This window comes from Ochotona curzoniae, unplaced genomic scaffold (assembly GCF_017591425.1).
Source record: "Ochotona curzoniae isolate NIBS_2020 unplaced genomic scaffold, NIBS_Ocur_1.0 contig_43, whole genome shotgun sequence".
Classification (NCBI taxonomy): Eukaryota; Metazoa; Chordata; class Mammalia; order Lagomorpha; family Ochotonidae; genus Ochotona; species Ochotona curzoniae.
Window position 1 is genome coordinate 24,263,318 of NW_024466218.1, and position 17,014 is coordinate 24,280,331.

General features: G+C 42.3%; 1 protein-coding gene across 1 annotated transcript; it reads right to left on the bottom strand.

Annotated features, from left to right (window-relative positions):
* Positions 1-2,433: 2,433 nt before the first annotated feature.
* Positions 2,434-16,929, bottom strand: STARD6 (StAR related lipid transfer domain containing 6). Its single transcript, XM_040984737.1, has 9 exons — positions 16,775-16,929; positions 16,132-16,188; positions 14,102-14,185; positions 12,300-12,393; positions 11,991-12,040; positions 11,234-11,360; positions 8,051-8,168; positions 6,573-6,666; positions 2,434-2,946 (listed from the first exon to the last, which is right to left on the bottom strand). The coding sequence occupies exons 4-9, from the start codon at positions 12,387-12,389 to the stop codon at positions 2,748-2,750; spliced, it is 678 nt and encodes a 225-aa protein (XP_040840671.1). The 5' UTR covers positions 12,390-12,393; positions 14,102-14,185; positions 16,132-16,188; positions 16,775-16,929; the 3' UTR covers positions 2,434-2,747.
* Between the last annotated feature and the right edge of the window lie 85 nt (positions 16,930-17,014).

Genomic DNA, 17,014 nt, shown 5'->3' on the forward strand with positions numbered 1-17,014 from the left:
ACCCCCTTTTCATTCTATATTAAGTAACATACACAACAAAACTTGTTTTGGCTTTTGGACAGCAGGGGATTGCTAAAATTGTTAGGCTGTAGTAATGGTGAGGAAATGACTTTCAGAAACTCTTATGAAACATCTGGTCAAATAGCTACCTCTAATTCCTTGGAAAATGGAAAATATACCCATAAACCTTTGCTCCTGACCTAAGATCTCTCCAAGTAAAATGTGGAAGGCGCCATCTGGTGGCACGTAACGGAATAGGATTGAGGTGCTGGAGGTGTACAGGATTTTGTTTTGTAAGCACTAGAGCTGTCCTGTTTGCAAGCATTTGAATTGAAACAGAAGCAACAGAGGCGAAAAAACTTGCAAGTAGAGCTGTTGTTTTATCATCAGCCTCTCTGTCATGCAAAGTTTCAAAATAAGTCACCAACACAGTGAAACTAAGAGGTATGCTAGGCTGGTAAGCACTGGGTTCAGAGCTCTGAAAGCAGAGCAGCAGTGCAGCACTGAGCATCTGAATGGTTTAAAATTCTACAGAAGCCTGGGGCAAAGACAACAGCAGGAAAATTTAGAGAAGCATTTGGTATCACTGGTAGGTGTGACTTTTAAACGTGGAGTCTACGATAATCAAACACAGAAAACTAACAAGTTTTAAAGGGCCTGGCGCTAACAGAAACCACTAACAGAAACCAGTGCTTGCACTGAAAGATAGTTCAAGCTATAAAAATGCTTCCGGCCTGGCGTAATAGTGTAGTGGTCAAAGTCCTCCCCTTGAACGCGCCAGCATCCTATATGGGCGCCAGTTCTAATCTTGGCTGCTCTGCTTCCCATCCAGCTCCCTGCTTGTGGCCTGGGAAAGCAGTTGAGGAAGACCCAAAGTCTTGGGACCCTGCACCCGCGAGGGAGACCTGGAAGAGGCTCCCGGCTCCTGGCTTCAGATTGGCGCAGCTCCAACCATTGCGGTCACTTGGGGAGTGAATCATTGGACAGAAGATCTACCTCTCTGTTCTCCTCTCTGTATATCTGCCCTTCCAATAAAAATAAATAAATCTTTTTAAAAAAAATGCCTCGTGGCCTCCAGCATTCTTTATAGAAAGCAGCCTGAGAAAGTGATGCATTTTTTTTAAGATTTATTTTTATTATTATTATTTTTAATTGGAAAGGCGGATATACAGAGAGGAGAGACAGAGAGGAAGGTCCTCCATCCGATGATTCACTCCCCAAGTGAGCGCAATGGGCCGATACTATGCCGATCCGAAGCCAGGAGCCTCCTCCGGGTCTCCCACGCGGGTGCAGGTTCCCAAGGCCTTGGGCCGTCCTCGACTGCTTTCCCAGGCCACAGGCAGGGAGCTGGAAGGAAAGTGGAGCTGCCGGGATTAGAACCGGTGCCCTTATGGGATCCTGGGCGTGCAAGGCGAGGACCCTTAACCACCTGCGCCACCGCGCCGGGCCCAAAAGTGATGCATTTTTACAGAAAGATTGAAGGAGAGAGCTGGCAAGAGGGCTCCTGGAAGCCGTGGAGCACAGCGAAGCCATCAGCAGCTCCCCAAGAGTGGAATCTGTGTTGGGGAGCACTTCCCCACTGCCAGGACGTGGGCGCAGCGAGCATCAGGCTTGTGGTGACCCACTCTGCTCCTCATCCTTTTATTTTAGTGTTTCGGTATTTATCCTTTTTCCTGTTGAACAGTGATTGTGTGTGTGTGTGTGTGTGTGTGTGTGTGTGTGTGTGTGTGTGTGTGTGTGTGCGCGCGCGCGCGCGCGCAGGGCAGTAGGAAGCTCTGATCTGGAGCAGCTGCATCTGGATCTGGATCGGACTTATCATCACGCCCTCCTAGAGTGGAAGACTGCCACTGTCCCTGGTCGCGGGACAGCTAGGGCTCTGCGTGAGATTGTGGGCAGAGCGAGGGTGCCAGAGCATCACTGCCTACTTTATGGGACAGGAGCTCTGCCTCGGGGCCGGGTGAATGTGGTGGAGGGCTGGTGTAGGGTGGGGAGTGTCTTTTTTCTTCTTCTTCATTGGGCTCCCGTTTCCTGACCTTCAACCTAGGGCGTGCAGGCTATTTTTGGGCAGATTTTTGGTTTTTAGTTGTGGCATGTGCCTGTGAGTGGTGCCTGGATGGAGGCTTCTGTAGTGTCCTGAGATGTTTGAGTCCATAAGGAAACCCAGGTGACTCACTGGCTGCCACTCCTCAGATGCCAAGGCCCACAGGCAGTGTGCTGCCTGCCTCCCGTCCACGCGTGAGAGTCCCTCGCGTGTCTGTGACTGCAGGATCTTTTGGTTGTAGCAAGAAGGGCTTGGGAGGAATGACATGGACGTGTGAGCTGAGTGTTGATGCATGACTCTAAGTATCAGCCTACATTTTAGTGGAATTCCTCCTGATGTTTATGTTCACATTTCCGGGAATTCCCAGTTTAAGCAGTGAAAAAAGGAACCACTTCAAGTGTCTTTTCATCTTTAATCGACACTGACCTCTGACTATGTCCTTTCTTACTGATTCTTACACAGAACATTTTCCGAGGAACGAAAGCAAATGATAAAAGTGTATGGACAACACTGGTTATTTAACATCATTCTTATGTGAGGTTAAAAACTATATTTAATGCTGCCTTCTTGTACAGCCGTGAGTTCTGAGTTTCACAAGGTATCTTCAGTGATTTGTATAAGAATACAGTGTAGCATCGTTGAGCGGCCTCTGCGCAGGTGCACTGGGCAGTGAGTGCCACCCATGATTTCACAGGGGAGGGTCTCGTCACTTCTTTTGGCATGATGAATGACCGGTATGGTGACAGTCACGTGACGCCGTGAGCTTTTGTGTCTTTATTCCATCCTTGGCGTTGAGGATGAAGTTTACTAAGTTGGAAGGCATGGATTTTTCGATGATTGTTGGGGACAGTTTTCCTCTCATTTCCGTCTGGACAAACATCACCAGTTTGGAATATGCTGGATTTCTGTAAGCAAGAGTTAACAACAGAAAAATAACTTGGAGGCTGAGCTGTTGAATCTGCAAGTTGACAGAGAATGCGATTCTTGCTTCGGTTACCATTTATTCTCCCCGCAGGACTTCTGATGGATCAGTGAATGACAGGAAGTAAGGGGGCGGGGTGTACGATTAGCACAAACAGCTTTACAGGAATTCTACATACAAGCAAGAGCTAGTCAGAGTGTATCTTAAGATCATCATAGTTCCAGGCACCTTTCACTTTCTGTCATTTGATTTTTATGATTATACAAGTATGCATGCTTATTATGAAAACATAAGCGGCATTTTCCCTGGCTCTAGTCCCCAGGCACGATGGCTGTTTACAGTCTCAGCTGTTCCTTCTCAGATGCTTGCCTCTACACGTGTCTCACAGACACGCAGGCCTGCGCACATGCCCGTGTACGCACACCTGCACGTGGGGCCCACTTAAACACATGTGGATTTTATTGTAAAACTAAGTATGTTCACTTTTCTGCAGCCAGTTTTACTTTTTTCTTAGAAGACTGTCAAGTACGTAAGTTTTTTTTATTATTGCAAAGGCAGATATACAGGGAGTCACAGACACAGAGAGAAAGATCTTATGTCCACTGGTTCACTCTCCAGTGACTGCAAAGGCCAGAACTGAACCAATTGGAAGCCAGGAGCCAGGAGCTTCTTCTGGGTCTCCCAGGGAGGTGCAGGGCCCCAAGGCTTTGGGCCATCCTTGACTGCTTTCCCAGGCAACAAGCAGGGAGCTGGATGGGAAGTGGGGCCGCCAGGATACCAACCAGTACCCATATGGGATCCTCAAGCATGCAAGGTGAGAACTTAGCCACTAGGCTGCCGTGCCAGGCCCTGTTACTACTTACCTGTATGTTTATTCTGCTTATTCTTCAGAGTCACAGACAGTATTTCATATTCTATAACGAGTTTTTACTAACATTTGGACTGTTTCATTTTTTGTTACTATAGTCAAGCTGCAAAAGCCAATCTTTGCAATGCAGCCATTTGCATATTTAACATTTTATCATGTTATTTACAGATTATCTTCTAAGAAGTCCAATATTTTATATTTTAACCCAATGATCTTTAAGCTGGGTTTGAGAGAATGAATACTGTTAAGGGAGTGAATTTTCAAATCCCTAACTTTCATGTGCATTTGTCCTCAAACCTATCTGAGAAAACATATCTGCTGGAAACATGGGCCTTTTTTTACCATCGGCCTCTTCACAGTCTCCGTCTTGTACTCCATCGAACAAAGACGCAGTGACCGTCCGAGGCAGTACTGAATGTGCTGTGGCCTTTCACTCCAGCATATGGAAATCTCGAGAGATGTCAGTGGAAGTTAGTTGGAAAAGAGAATGAGGATGACTGGGTCGTGAATCCATGTCCATGTCGTGTCTGTCCCTTTCTTTCCAAAAGATTTAAGGATCGAATTGGCTTAGTAGCCACTAGATCATTCAACTATTTTTGGTAACAGGACATGGAATGATTTAATGATAAGGAAGTTACAAGGATTTCAAGGCACTGACGGACAGCACCAGTCAGACGCTTGCATTTGAAACCAACGTGCGTTTCTGAGTTTTTATATTTAGCCAATGAAAACAATCAGTCATCATGCCATTGAATGCTGTTTCATTTTGTTAGTGATATCCGTGCACAGTTAAGCAAAATGGGTGTATTAATTAGAGGCATGAATTCAGTCATCAGCCTGGGTTGGGAGCGAGATACGCGTAAGGTGAGGAGAGCGACTCATTCCGGGACTTCCGTGTGAGCTGAGCAAGGTAACACTGCTGACTGTCAGCTCGGGAATCAAATGAGTCAACGGAAGCCAATGTTTAAAACAGCACTCAGCACATAGTAAGTGCCAAGTCTTGTTAATAACAAAATATGTATTTCCAATAACGTTTTGCCTTGTGGTTAATAATTATATGAGAATTGCTAGTTTTGTTTTTTCTTTTGGTTATGGCCAAACTGTAACAACAACTGGCATGGATTTTTTTTTTTTTACATTTAAATACTGTGGTTAAAGGAAACAAAGCAAATATAAAAACTTTAAATAAGTGCAATTTTGCAGAGAATCATGATAGAGTGATACAAAACAGATTTCAAAGCATGAAACAAATTCTACTAGCATAATGTACCTGAGGGTAAAAAAAATTTAAAAATGAGTTTAAAGAGGAAAGGAATGATGCAAAATTTCCACTAAAAATTGGATATATTTTGCAAAGATTAGATGATGTTGAGTTTTAAGTTATTGTGGTTTTGTTGAGACCCTGCTAGATGTACTTACTTATAAAGGTGATAACCATTAAAAAAAAAAGTCAGTGCTTAGAGTATGTTGAAAATTATAACCTTTTCATGAATTTAATCCTATGAAAAATCTTAATGTTCAAGGGAGAATAATGAAGTGTTGGTGGACCCAGTCTTTCCCCTTGCTGGGGTTTACAGAAGTTCCCTGAATGCTGAAGACAATCTAAATGTCACTCAATTCTTCTGTATTCAGAAATGCTTTAGAGTCAACAGAGACAGGCAACCCATCAAGCCAGAGGAAGGTTGGCACAGGGACCCCGAGGCAGTTTAACAACTCAGATGGGGTTTGTATCTGGACCAAAGCTTTTGTCCCATGTTTCTCATAGCAGAAACGGAAGGCCGACAGGTGCCTGAAAGAGACTCGGTCTGTGCAGCACACTGCACACTGTCAGCTCCCAACCGGAGTTCCTGCCACCAACTGATTCACCTCACTGATTTGACATAGTAAACCTTTGATGGCTAATTTCTACCCTGATAGAAAGAATAAAGTCTAAGCCAGTGATTCAAACTTGACAAATGGATAGAAAGATCATATATACAGTAATGACTGGAGCCTTAAACAGAGTTCACTGTGAGGATTCACAGTTCTCTAAATGAGTAGAGAAACATGAAGGGATACAGGTTACAATCTAACTTTATTTTGGTTTCTTTCACATAAATAGTCTTTCTTGTACTGAGAAGGTAATATCTCATCAATATGAAGTTTTTCATCTAGTTTTATGTACCAATGGTTTTTACTTGATACAAAGCCACCTAGCAGCTTATGAGATCTGTGAGGTTACATATGTTCAATTCGCAATCATACTTTCATGGAATGTTAATTCAGTGTTGCAATTTCAGGCCGAGGCTGTCCACCTGTGGTCAGTGACGCCCCTGGGACAGTTACAGCTTTTCTCATTTGCATGTCCCTCATTGTGAGGAATCTGCAGGTGGGCCATTGGAAAAAAAGTTTTTTCAACATAAAGCATTCATATTTGATAACTGTGCTGTAACTCTAGGGAAATTTATCTTTAATTCACATTCTCTAGTTATTTACGGAAATTAATAGGAAAATGGAAAGCGTTGGAGGAAGTTTAACTTCAGGAAAACGTTAGCATGTGCTTGAGTAGTGGCAGCTCATCATCTCTTGACAGGGAAGTACCTAGTGTGGCTGTACGGTAGATGTCGTTACAAAATCACATTTAGCTTCCTCTATCTCAACAGAATCACCGACACATTTCTTACTGATGGGCTCGGAATCCTGAGCTAAATCGCAAGGTGAATTAAAAAAGCTTTTAAAATAAACAAATGGAAATCACTTACTCTTTCAGAGGTGAACAGACGTAGCCACAAGGATGGTTATATCCACGCACGTAATGTGAAGTTGGAGGATAGCCCGGAAAATCCACACTTTTAGCTGGATGATGAAAAGGAATGAACATGAGACCGTTTTCCATAAAGATTAAAAAAGTATTTTGAGGGAAGTGGTTGGGTGAGCAGCAGGGGCCCACACTAACACTCTCCTGGGCTGCCTTCCGAGGGGCATTAGTAGGGAGCTGGATCGGAAGTGGAGCAACTGGACCAAAGTGGAGCTCATCTGGGATGCCAGCCCTGCGGGGGGTGGCTTAGCCAACTCTGTCACAGCACCAGCTCATGTTGATGTTAAGGAAAAGCTTTTTAAGCGGCTAGCTGATCTGTCAATCAAAGTAGCTTGAAATATCTCCTTGTGAGGCAGGTACCGGACGTGGCAGTCCAGGCAGCCACAGCCCAGGGGAGAACACCTGGGTGGAATTCCCATTTCTGACTTCAGCTTCTTGCCAAGTCAGACCCAGGGAAGAAAATTATAAATATTCATGGAAAATTCATTCAGAAATGTTTCTTACAGAGACTCCAGCAGTAGTCTGTGTAGCCAATGATTGATGACTTTTCTAGTCCATCTTAACCTCTGTACTTTCTTGACTTCCCTCTGGCCACAAATAATGAAATAAAACTGGGCTGGCTTCAAGATGAAGGTAACAGTAGATCCGTAATTCAGACCCGGTATTTTGTGCTGTATGTCCTCACTGAGTGAGTGCTTGAGTCGCTAGACTCTGAAACCGAGGACTGCAGCCATCCCAGAGGAGCTGGAATCTGACTACGAAATAATTAACAACATTTAATTGTTCCCATGCCCAGGTCAGTTACAATAGAAGAGATCATCCAGATAGGGATGGCAAAGTTAAATCAATCTACCGAGAAAAAGCTTCATGCCAACATTATTACAAATCCCGTCGCCACGAGTTAGACTCCTGAGATCCCATGATATGAAATGGTAGAGAAATGCTTACGAGAAATTTAATTTTACTGATGAACACATGTGGGGAGGAGGCTGGGCTACATCAAATGTCACATTTCTAAACTCTATTTAAGCACATTTATATGAAGTCCTACATAGTGGAAATTTCTTCACTAGTTTGGACATTTAGCAGATCGGTCTAATCTAAGCAACTGAAGTATTACATATTCCCCAAACTAATTTTATTTCTTAGAATTCAAAAAATGTACACCTTCAGGCTTTAGCCTGTAAGTGTCTGTACATGCCTCCCAGAGCTGTGGAGGATATGTTGCTGAAGCTCAGGGGACGCCACCTGAGAATCGGGGGAAAGATCAGGCTTGTGTAATGACATACACACTTGTTGGTCTCACTGAATAAATAAGAAAAATAAAGGAAATAATTGGATTCAGATCGTATCTAAAATTAAAGGAAAACCCATTAATAACTCATAGTAATCCCCAACTATGGCCAAAATGTTTCAACTTACAGCTGATAATGTCCATGTTCCCTTCGTAGTGCTTGATGTATACTACGTCGATAAAGTCTCGGGGGGAAATGGAGCCCATGGCAAAACTCTGGGTGATGGTGTGACATATGAACGTATCCTGTAACAAATCAGACCGTAAAGACTGGAACTACTTCATACCCATGCTCTGTACTTGTCTTCAAGGCTTTCATTGCACAAGATTGCCTTTTATTTGGACAACATAAAGTTTTGAAGCTTTAACACACTGTCACCAAATCAAGTGGAATTGTCAATGCTAAAAGAACACTTGGGTTTATATAATCCTCGATTATGCCTGTAGAAAATTCAGAAAATAATTGAGATCACCTGCTCGTTCAGTCCTACACTGAGAAACTGGCACCTAATCTTGCGTTATCATCATAACTAGAGTTGTGTGCATCCTGGTTGAAGGGCTTTCAGAGGCCTCTGTTGTCCTGAGACTTACTCAAGAAGGCCAATCATGTGTTTGCAGAAACCAGGAAGGACTGGGCATTATAAATCCTGTCTTGCACAGCCCCTGCCTGCTCAATCTACTGCCCTGTGTGGCATCACGTGTTCTTTGTCCTAGGTCTGTGGTTAGTGGCTAAGACATGCAGTGCTGCCTATCTCCTTTGTCCAGTGTCGGGGTGTGCATTTGTCGAGGACCTCAATGCTAGAGTGGGAATCCCTTCCATTCACTGTGGTGCATGCAAGACAATCAGAAAAGAGCTCCAGAGATGATGGGAATACTACAGATGTTAACAGGAAAGCAAAACAGCTCCCCTTACAGTATAAAGCCATTCAGAGATACAGTGGTGTACTTGAAAAGGCCTAGAATTTAAATCAGCGGACTAGGCACAAATTGTGGTTTTGCCACACACTGGCTGAAGAAACGCCAGGCAAGTTACATAATCTTTCTGAATCTCTTTTCAAGTTGTTGAAGTCAAGTCTAACATTCTCTCCATTATAACTGATGATTTGCAACAAGAGCAGAAGTATCTGAAGAGCTTATGGAACTGGATGGTTAATGAATCAGTCCAATGTCAACATTTCTCCTTGAGATGGATGGTATTTTTCAAACTGAATGCTCACCTCCCAGGAAGGTCAAGGTGTGTGATTTGTGGGGAAGCTTCTGGGCCCTTCTAATTTACATTCCTGGGCTTTTCTCTTTCCCCTAAGTCTTTTAAGATCGGTTTCATAAAAGTAGACAAAATTACAAAGTCCTAAATAAATGACAAAGTGATACCAGATTTTTAAGCAATTTGTTCTGTTTTCATGGAGATTAGAATGAAGCTTGGAGACTTAAAGATTCAAATTTCAAGTGATCTGGAATCTTACAAACGGATTTGTTTGGGAAAATCATGAAAGTTTGTTTCACCCCATCAGTCACATGACCACCTCTTTCTAAGAAGACTCCTGTGAGCCAGAGACCTAAGGATGCTTTTACAAACAGCTTTCTGGAACCGTGAATTCACCCACTGAAAGTATTCAGTTCAATGAGCTTTCTCAAGCATATGCTGTTGTACAATCTTCATCACGATCCAGTGTTAGAAGACCCTCTCTCCTTGCGCAAAGTACCACTGACTTTCTCTCAAAGCTAAATCACTGACTCCTGCAACTGTTCCTTTCTCTGCTGCTTCCACCCTAGCATGAGCTTCCAGATGTTTCATCTGAATTACTCTGATGGCCTTTTAACTGTTCTTCATCATTACTGCATTCTCAAGCCCTAACCAGCCCCTTTCCTCTTAGTACTGATGTCAGAATAAAATGTCTCCCCATTCACCAGGAGACGCTTGAGCAGTCTAACGCCAACCTCATCTCTCCAACGCCATTCTTGCCACCCTGCTCCCTGGTCTCTGTGTTTCCACCACACGAGGCTGGTTTCTCTCTTCACTGAACAGTGCCAACGTCTCTCCAGTCCCAAGGCCTTTGCATTTGCTTTTCTCTCACTCCACCTGGATCTTTGCAGGTGTGTCTCCCCTCAGTGTTGTTTTTCAGTTGCAACTTAAACACCTTGCCATAGCAGAAGCTTTTCCTGACTAGGTCTTTATTAACCTCTCCAATCATCGACTTTACTATGAATATTACCCTTTGAAATGCATATTCTTATTTAGCACAGCCTTCATGATCCTCATGAATATGTGATTTTTTTTAAAAGGTCAACTGATCTGTTTCATTTCTCATGACAAAATTTTAGGCTCTTTCTTGTCCCTTGTATATCCTGGCTTCTTGAAACAGTTCAGAGTTCATAATGAGAGTGCAAACGTGTTTGTGGAATGAACTACCCAGTCAAAACAACACAAATATCTGTCTGGAATAGGTTGGGAACAAGGTCAAGATTCTTCTACAAATAAATTCATAAGAGGAAAAAACAGATGCAGTGACAAAGATGGAGAACAAATTCTAAAGCATGACGAAGGCACGATCACCTCCTTTAGGTGGCTGTTTCTGTGGTGGCCGTCCTGGATGACAGCTCAGCAGTGTGCTGTGCCAGCCTTTAGATTCCCGCAGCCTGCTTCCTTTCCCTTATTTTTGTGTATTACTGTCCCCCGAGTTTCTGCCTTTCTCTTACTGTGGTCTCCTCCTGACGTTTCCCTCCACCTGCTCTTCCTGTGGATCGCCTCTTCTAAACCTGACCATTCTCTCATTTGTCTTCAACTTTCGATTCTCATTGTACTTTTCTCATTGTCTATTCTCTCTCCATATCTGCTTAACTGAGATAATATATTTGAAAATGTAAATAAACGGCAACAGCTTATCTGTTATTTCTTTGCTTTATATTTTTCCTGAATCTTTAAGTGCTATATTCCTTGTTTTAAAGACCCAACATATGTGTCATTCCTGTTTTCTAGTGTAAAATGACTAAGATACATTCATGCTAAATCTTTGCCTTTGAAATCATAGAAGTGAGTCCCTGAGATTATTTCCCTTTTAACAGGAGGTCGGTATCAGCATGGCAGTTTACCAGATTCAGAATGTGGTATGTATTCACAAATAGAATAAAGCTAATTGGGATTGTACCATTGATGCCTAACGAAGGAAGTTTGAGGGCTTGTTTCAACATTTCAGCTCTATTGGAATCTACCACATATTTAAATGTCTACTTAATACAGTTTTCAAAATATCCAACTAAGATATAAAACTAAAAATCTACTACTGCAGGGAAGCACAGTGTTAACACATTACCGAGTCTATCCTGTGTACCATATTGTACACTTTCAGCGATTTATCCCACGAAACTCTGTTTCCAGGTTGGTAGAGGAATTCAGATAGCTTAGTTGTTGATTCTGGAATTATCCCTTCAATACGGTATCTTTTAAAAAAAATGAAGAAAGTTCAAAGCAAATTTAGCCTAAGCTGAAAACATAACACCATGAAAGTACAAAGATTCAAGTAAGTTAACAGTGAATGTAATATCTGCATTCAGTAAACTAAAATTAAACTGAAAGTTGTGTGGCTCAAATATGCATTGCCATAGTTTATATTAAGTTCATTTTCCAAAAAACAAAGTTCATCTTCCTACAAATTCTGTCTATGTTTTTATAGTTGTTTTTTTACTTAGTATTATTCCAAAAAGCATCCATTAAACATTTACCTGCTGTGATTTAGCATAAGCCAATAATCACTGATGAGGGGTATGTGTGGTTATGGTGTCTTACGGCTCTAGTTTTTAATGTAAGGATGTGATGCTATCTAATGCAGCAGTCAGCACATTTTTGAACATCTGCAGAGTGAATCAGCAGATGGGAGAGCTCTCTCTCTCTCTATCAAGGAAGTAAGTAAATAAATAAATAAGTTTTTCCAAATGATAATATTTCAGCCTAGTGACTTAATAGTTGATTGCCAAATAGTTAATAGCTTGCATAATTTTAACAAACTAGCACTGAATTCCCGGTATGTTAATTCCATTGAATTTGAAAACTAAGTAGGAGAGTGTACTCACAGATTTCCCAGGAATCTTCTAGATGCTTTGCTGTAAACAGTTATCTTTTTCTCAAAGAGAAAGTAAAAATTCACAAATCAGCTGTCAGATAATAATGAAAACAATAACCCAAACATAAGATATGTTTTTATGTATGTAAAACAAATATCTTAAATAAGATGAATTCCTTTAAATTCCCTTAAATTCCTAATAAAATCCTAATAAATTTCCTTTAAATTCCTTAAATTCCTTTACAAGGAATTGTTTCTAATTGAAAAAAAAAAAAAAACAGAATGAAACTCTGGAAACATGTTGAAGTTATTTTCTTACTGAAGTTTTCACCACTTTCCAGCCCGATTTATCTTGACTGTAACCTAAAACTTCTTGGGCAGTTTGTTGGGCAATTGCCTTATACTCCATCTATCTGCAAAGTTTTAAAAACAAATAATTGGTAAGAATTTAATCATGTAAAAGCTTTAAAAATGCTACTTAATATTATAACATCACTTCATAGTGTCTATCCTATAGCAATGAATAATAATTACTTATCAATGATATTAATGCATGAACGCTTTTCTCCTTATTCATAAGCTTTTAAACAAGAACATATGGTAAGCTGAAAAAAAACAACTAAACTTTGGAATCAGATACCTGGGCTAAATCACGTCTCTGTCATTGAATCGCATTAATATTACTATTTCCACATTTTCTTCTGGTATAAAACTGGAATAATACCCTATAAAATTAGTGTAAGAATTAAACAAGATAATGCACTTAAAAATCTCACTCCAGTTCCTGGAACAAGCTAGTCAATCAATAAACGGACATCGTTCCTAGTAACTGGATCATGCTTTCTTTTTCTTGGCAAGCATCACAATCCTTCAGTCACATGTTTTTTGGAAATCATCTTTTTAAAGGAACGGCAGGGGCACTGTCTGATCTGACTCCAGGCTTCCCCTTTAAACACGCCTCCTGGTCTTGTCCACTCAGCTCCAATGACTAAACTTCTGATTATTCCTCACTATAACCAACTGACTTCTTAACTGAGCGGCTTTCAACTTTGTTTTTCTTCTGCTGGGAACATTCCTCCCCAGTGTGTTCACATGACTAATTTAGTCTCACTGGTGACTTTGCTTCAATAATATCCCCCCAGATTCAAGTTCAGATCAACTTAATTTAAACACATCTACTGATCTGTTACTGGAACCTAGGGGTTAGTGCTTCAGTAGGTCAAGTGGGCTGAATAGCTACTTTTTTCTCTCGGAAATTTCTATCTTGAAATCCTAACCTCCCATGTGATGGTATCAGATGGTGGGAGCCTTTGGTGAGATGATTAAGTCATGAGGACAAAATTCTCATTTTTCCCCTTCAACCAAATCTGGTTTCAGGCACAAGTTAATAGCATGCGTCCTGGAAGAGGACCCTGCCCAGAGGCCAATAATGTCCACTCCCTCATCCTGGACTTTCAGCCTCCAGCACTGCCAGACGTGAATTTCAACGGTCTCTACAACACACACGCAGGTCATTTGTTGTAGCACCTCACAGGAACTAAGACAGTGGCATAGGGCAGCAGACAGTTGCATAAGAACCTATTTTGGTATGAGTTTGGGATGGCACAGCATGCCGTGTTCAGTTGGGGAAGCTGACAGATGTGGTGGAAAGAAACATGGAGCTGAGTTCAAATTCAAATTCTGCCTTTTGCCTCTCGCCAGCAGCTGTACTGTGTGAGGTAAACGGCCTAACATTTGAACTTCACGTACAGTGTGGGGAAATAACTATTTTACAGAGTTGTTATGAAACTTACAAGAGTTAATATACGGAAAAGTGCTTGAAACTGTGTGAGGCCACTATTCTAAATGATCAGAATGGTTAGTTCTTAACAGACACAAACAAATGTATCATTCAAAAGACTCTTACAAGTTGTCTCATCTCCTTAGGCACTCAATAAACCCTCTCCATGTTTAACTGTAACAATATCCCTTATAATTTAAAAATCTTTAAAAGATTTAAAACTTTTTAGGTGCAGTCATAAATCTGTTTTCTCTTATTTAGTTCTCCTGCAAGAGACACAACATCTAACTGCTTTTCTATATTTGAAAAACTTTTTCTTAGCAAATTCTTGGTTTCTTTACCTTTTCTAACAAACCTAATTCAAAATTTCAGTAACTATTGGGACTCTTCTCCAAATGCCCATGGAAATCTCCATATTTCCTAACCTGTGAAACAAAAAGGTGGAATTATTTGGATGTACTGATGAGGTCATTGTAATGGGTTTTTAAGACATTCGTGTGTAGAATGGGAAAAGAATGCACAGATTTCGAAAACTGCCCCAAATGAACTGCGACTAACTTGTCACGACATGTCTCCAGAGGATCCAGAGTGAGACACTACAGAGTAGAAAGCATCAATGTGGGATAAATCAGTTCTGCTAAAATTGAAGCAAGATCAAAAATGGAAGAACAGCAAAACCATGGCTGTTTAAGAAAAGCTTATGGGGACAATTTTCAAGGAATCGTAAGTTTCCAAAGGGATAAATAAATCATTTGAAGAAAGGACTAAAACTGCTTTATAAGCAACTGCAGAACTTTGAATGAAAAATGGAAATGTTTTGAAAAATTCTAGCATGAGCTGAAACATGGCCTAAGTAGGAAGACTCCAAAGGCAAAGGTACCAACAGATGGGAACGGTCAAGTCAAGGCAAGCGTGGATCAGCCGGAAGGAAAGTCATGGCAAAGTTTTCTGTTGGATTTCTGCAGGGCCAAAGAATTCTGACACAGGTGTATTAGGAGAGGATTCTGAGCATGACAGCCACAGTTCTATCAGAAATATGTCCAGAGCAGCCTCCTCCCCGCAGTCCTTCTCTAATATGACGATGCCCCTGTTCCCAGGGCGGTTTTACAATGGGGAATCATTGGTAAGAATGAGAAACCATCAGGGACTCACTTCACAGTCTTCATTTGGCTCCTTCGACTTCTGTTTTCAAATCTTTAAAAAAAATATTTAAATAGCACCCATTTTGCTGCTCTTTTAAGTACATAAGAATGACTGCATTGCAATGGCTAAACTCCTACAACCCTATGTTCTTTAGGGCAGAAAGGATTTATATTGTTACTAAGAAAAGTATCTTGAACTTGATGATACTTATGTTAAGAAAAAGAATTTGTGCTTTTATTTTTGTCTTGCAGGTCTACTTTCCACAAAGTTTTCAAAGTGCCCTTGTATACTGCAACTCCTAATTTGCTTTACATCTTTTCAGTGCTTTACTTCTATTTCATAACTTCATTAGGAAATATCTGTTGTACAAAAAGGAACTTAAAAAATCTCGGAAAAGCAGAATTCAAAGCTAAGGTTATCTTGGTGTAAAAACATTAAAATCGATACGTTATTTTTATCATACATTTACAGACTTTTTGAAGGTCTTTTCTATGCCCAAAGATGGACATAAAAGGTAGCTTGAGAACTTTAAAAATACTATTCATGAAAAGACATTTTAAGATATCATTGTGGGCCTGGAGGCGTAGCCTAGAGGCTAAAGTCCTCACCTTAAATGCCCCAGGATCCCATATGAGCACCCATTCTAATCCCAGTAGCTCCACTTCCCATCCAGCTCCCTGCCTGTGGCCTGGGAAAGCAGTTGAGGATAGCCCAAAGCTTTGGGACCCTGCACCCGTGTGGGAGACCCGGAAGAGGCTCCTGGTTCCTGGCTTCGGATCAGCTGTTGCGCTCACTTGGGGAGTGAATCATCAGATCTCCTCTCTGTATATCTGACTTTCCAATAAATAAATAAATCTTTAAAAAAAAAGATATCACTGTAAGGAAGGAGTGAACACTGTAAAAAGCATGTAAGCTTTTAAATCTCTTGTCATTCACAATGTTTCGTTGCTCCCTGGACTTTCCTCACTCTGTATTATTTCTTCTCAGCAACTTGATTAAGTGATTGACTAGAAATTCTTGAGACTGTCAGAACTCCTAGAGGAACCGTCTTACCATTTTCTCATCACAACACTGCTTGCTATAGTAGACATGTGTTTAATGGATCCAATAAACTGAATGTTGTATCTTGCGGGCGTCTTCACTAACAGAACAGGGGAGGAGGTAAGGTTTAGTAGGCTTGGAAAGAGTGAAAACAAAGAGCCAAACAGCAAGAGCACAGTTGCAGTACCTGGTGATGGAGCATCGGATGAGTTGGGTCATGTTGAGGAGTAATGGGCAAAGTTCTCTTCATCCACAGGGTCAGTGGAAAATAAACAGAAACCAATATTGAGCGGGCATCTTTTCCTATTTCGATCTATCACTTGAAACCGGATCCTTTAAACCTGGTCCCCTGCCCAGCCTTGTAGACGGGTTCACCCATGTTACTGGGTTTTTGTGTTTACAGTGTTTTTTTTTTTCCTGGACTGACTGGGTCCTCAGTCCAGGCTGGGTTTTCCGTCCCTGAAAAATCAAAGTCTCTAAAGAGTTAAATCCCACCCTTGGCCGGGCTTCCTCCCCGCCACCCCACGGATGCCTCTGGTCCGAGGGGCTGGCTGGAAGCCCAGACTGCCAGCAGGATGTGGAAGGCGCTCTGAGGGGAGGCAGAGGCGCAGGGAGGAGCTCCTCCTGCTTCAGAGGGTGGCTCCTCGCGGGACCGAACGCTGTCAGAGCGGGATGGAGACACTCCCACCGGAGTCCGGGGGCGCCCACCAGGGCAGCCCCCCAAAGCCGCATCTGCCTCCCCCTGAACCCCGGGTCTCCCCGACAGTCCCAGGGCTGGCCTTACAAGAAGCTCAGCCTGTCAGCGACGCAAACGAGCAGAGGATACCTACGAGGTGGGGCAGAGGGAGGGCACCGCGGATGTCAGCCCAGCACCGCACACCTTTCTCCCAACCCCAGAAAGAAAGAGGAGGAGAAAGCACACTCCCGAGCAGGGGTCGCCAGCCACTGCCCCGCGGCGGCCCCTGTGGCCGCGCCCGCTCCCGGCCCCGGCTCGCCCGCGCCCGAGCGCCGCGCCTGCGCACCGCGGCCCAGCGCCATGTTGGGACGGTTTGAAAGCGAGCGCGGGCGTC

Bases quoted from the DNA above. Each gene is read 5' to 3' on its own strand.
- STARD6 (XM_040984737.1), bottom strand. From the start codon at position 12,389: ATGGAGTATAAGGCAATTGCCCAACAAACTGCCCAAGAAGTTTTAGGT. The intron at 12,041-12,299 runs GTAAGAAAATAA...TTTCTCTTTGAG, and splicing joins GGAAAGTGGTGAAAACTTCA to AAAAAGATAACTGTTTACAG. The intron at 8,169-11,233 runs GTAATGTGTTAA...GATTTGTTACAG, and splicing joins TGGTACACAGGATAGACTCG to GATACGTTCATATGTCACAC.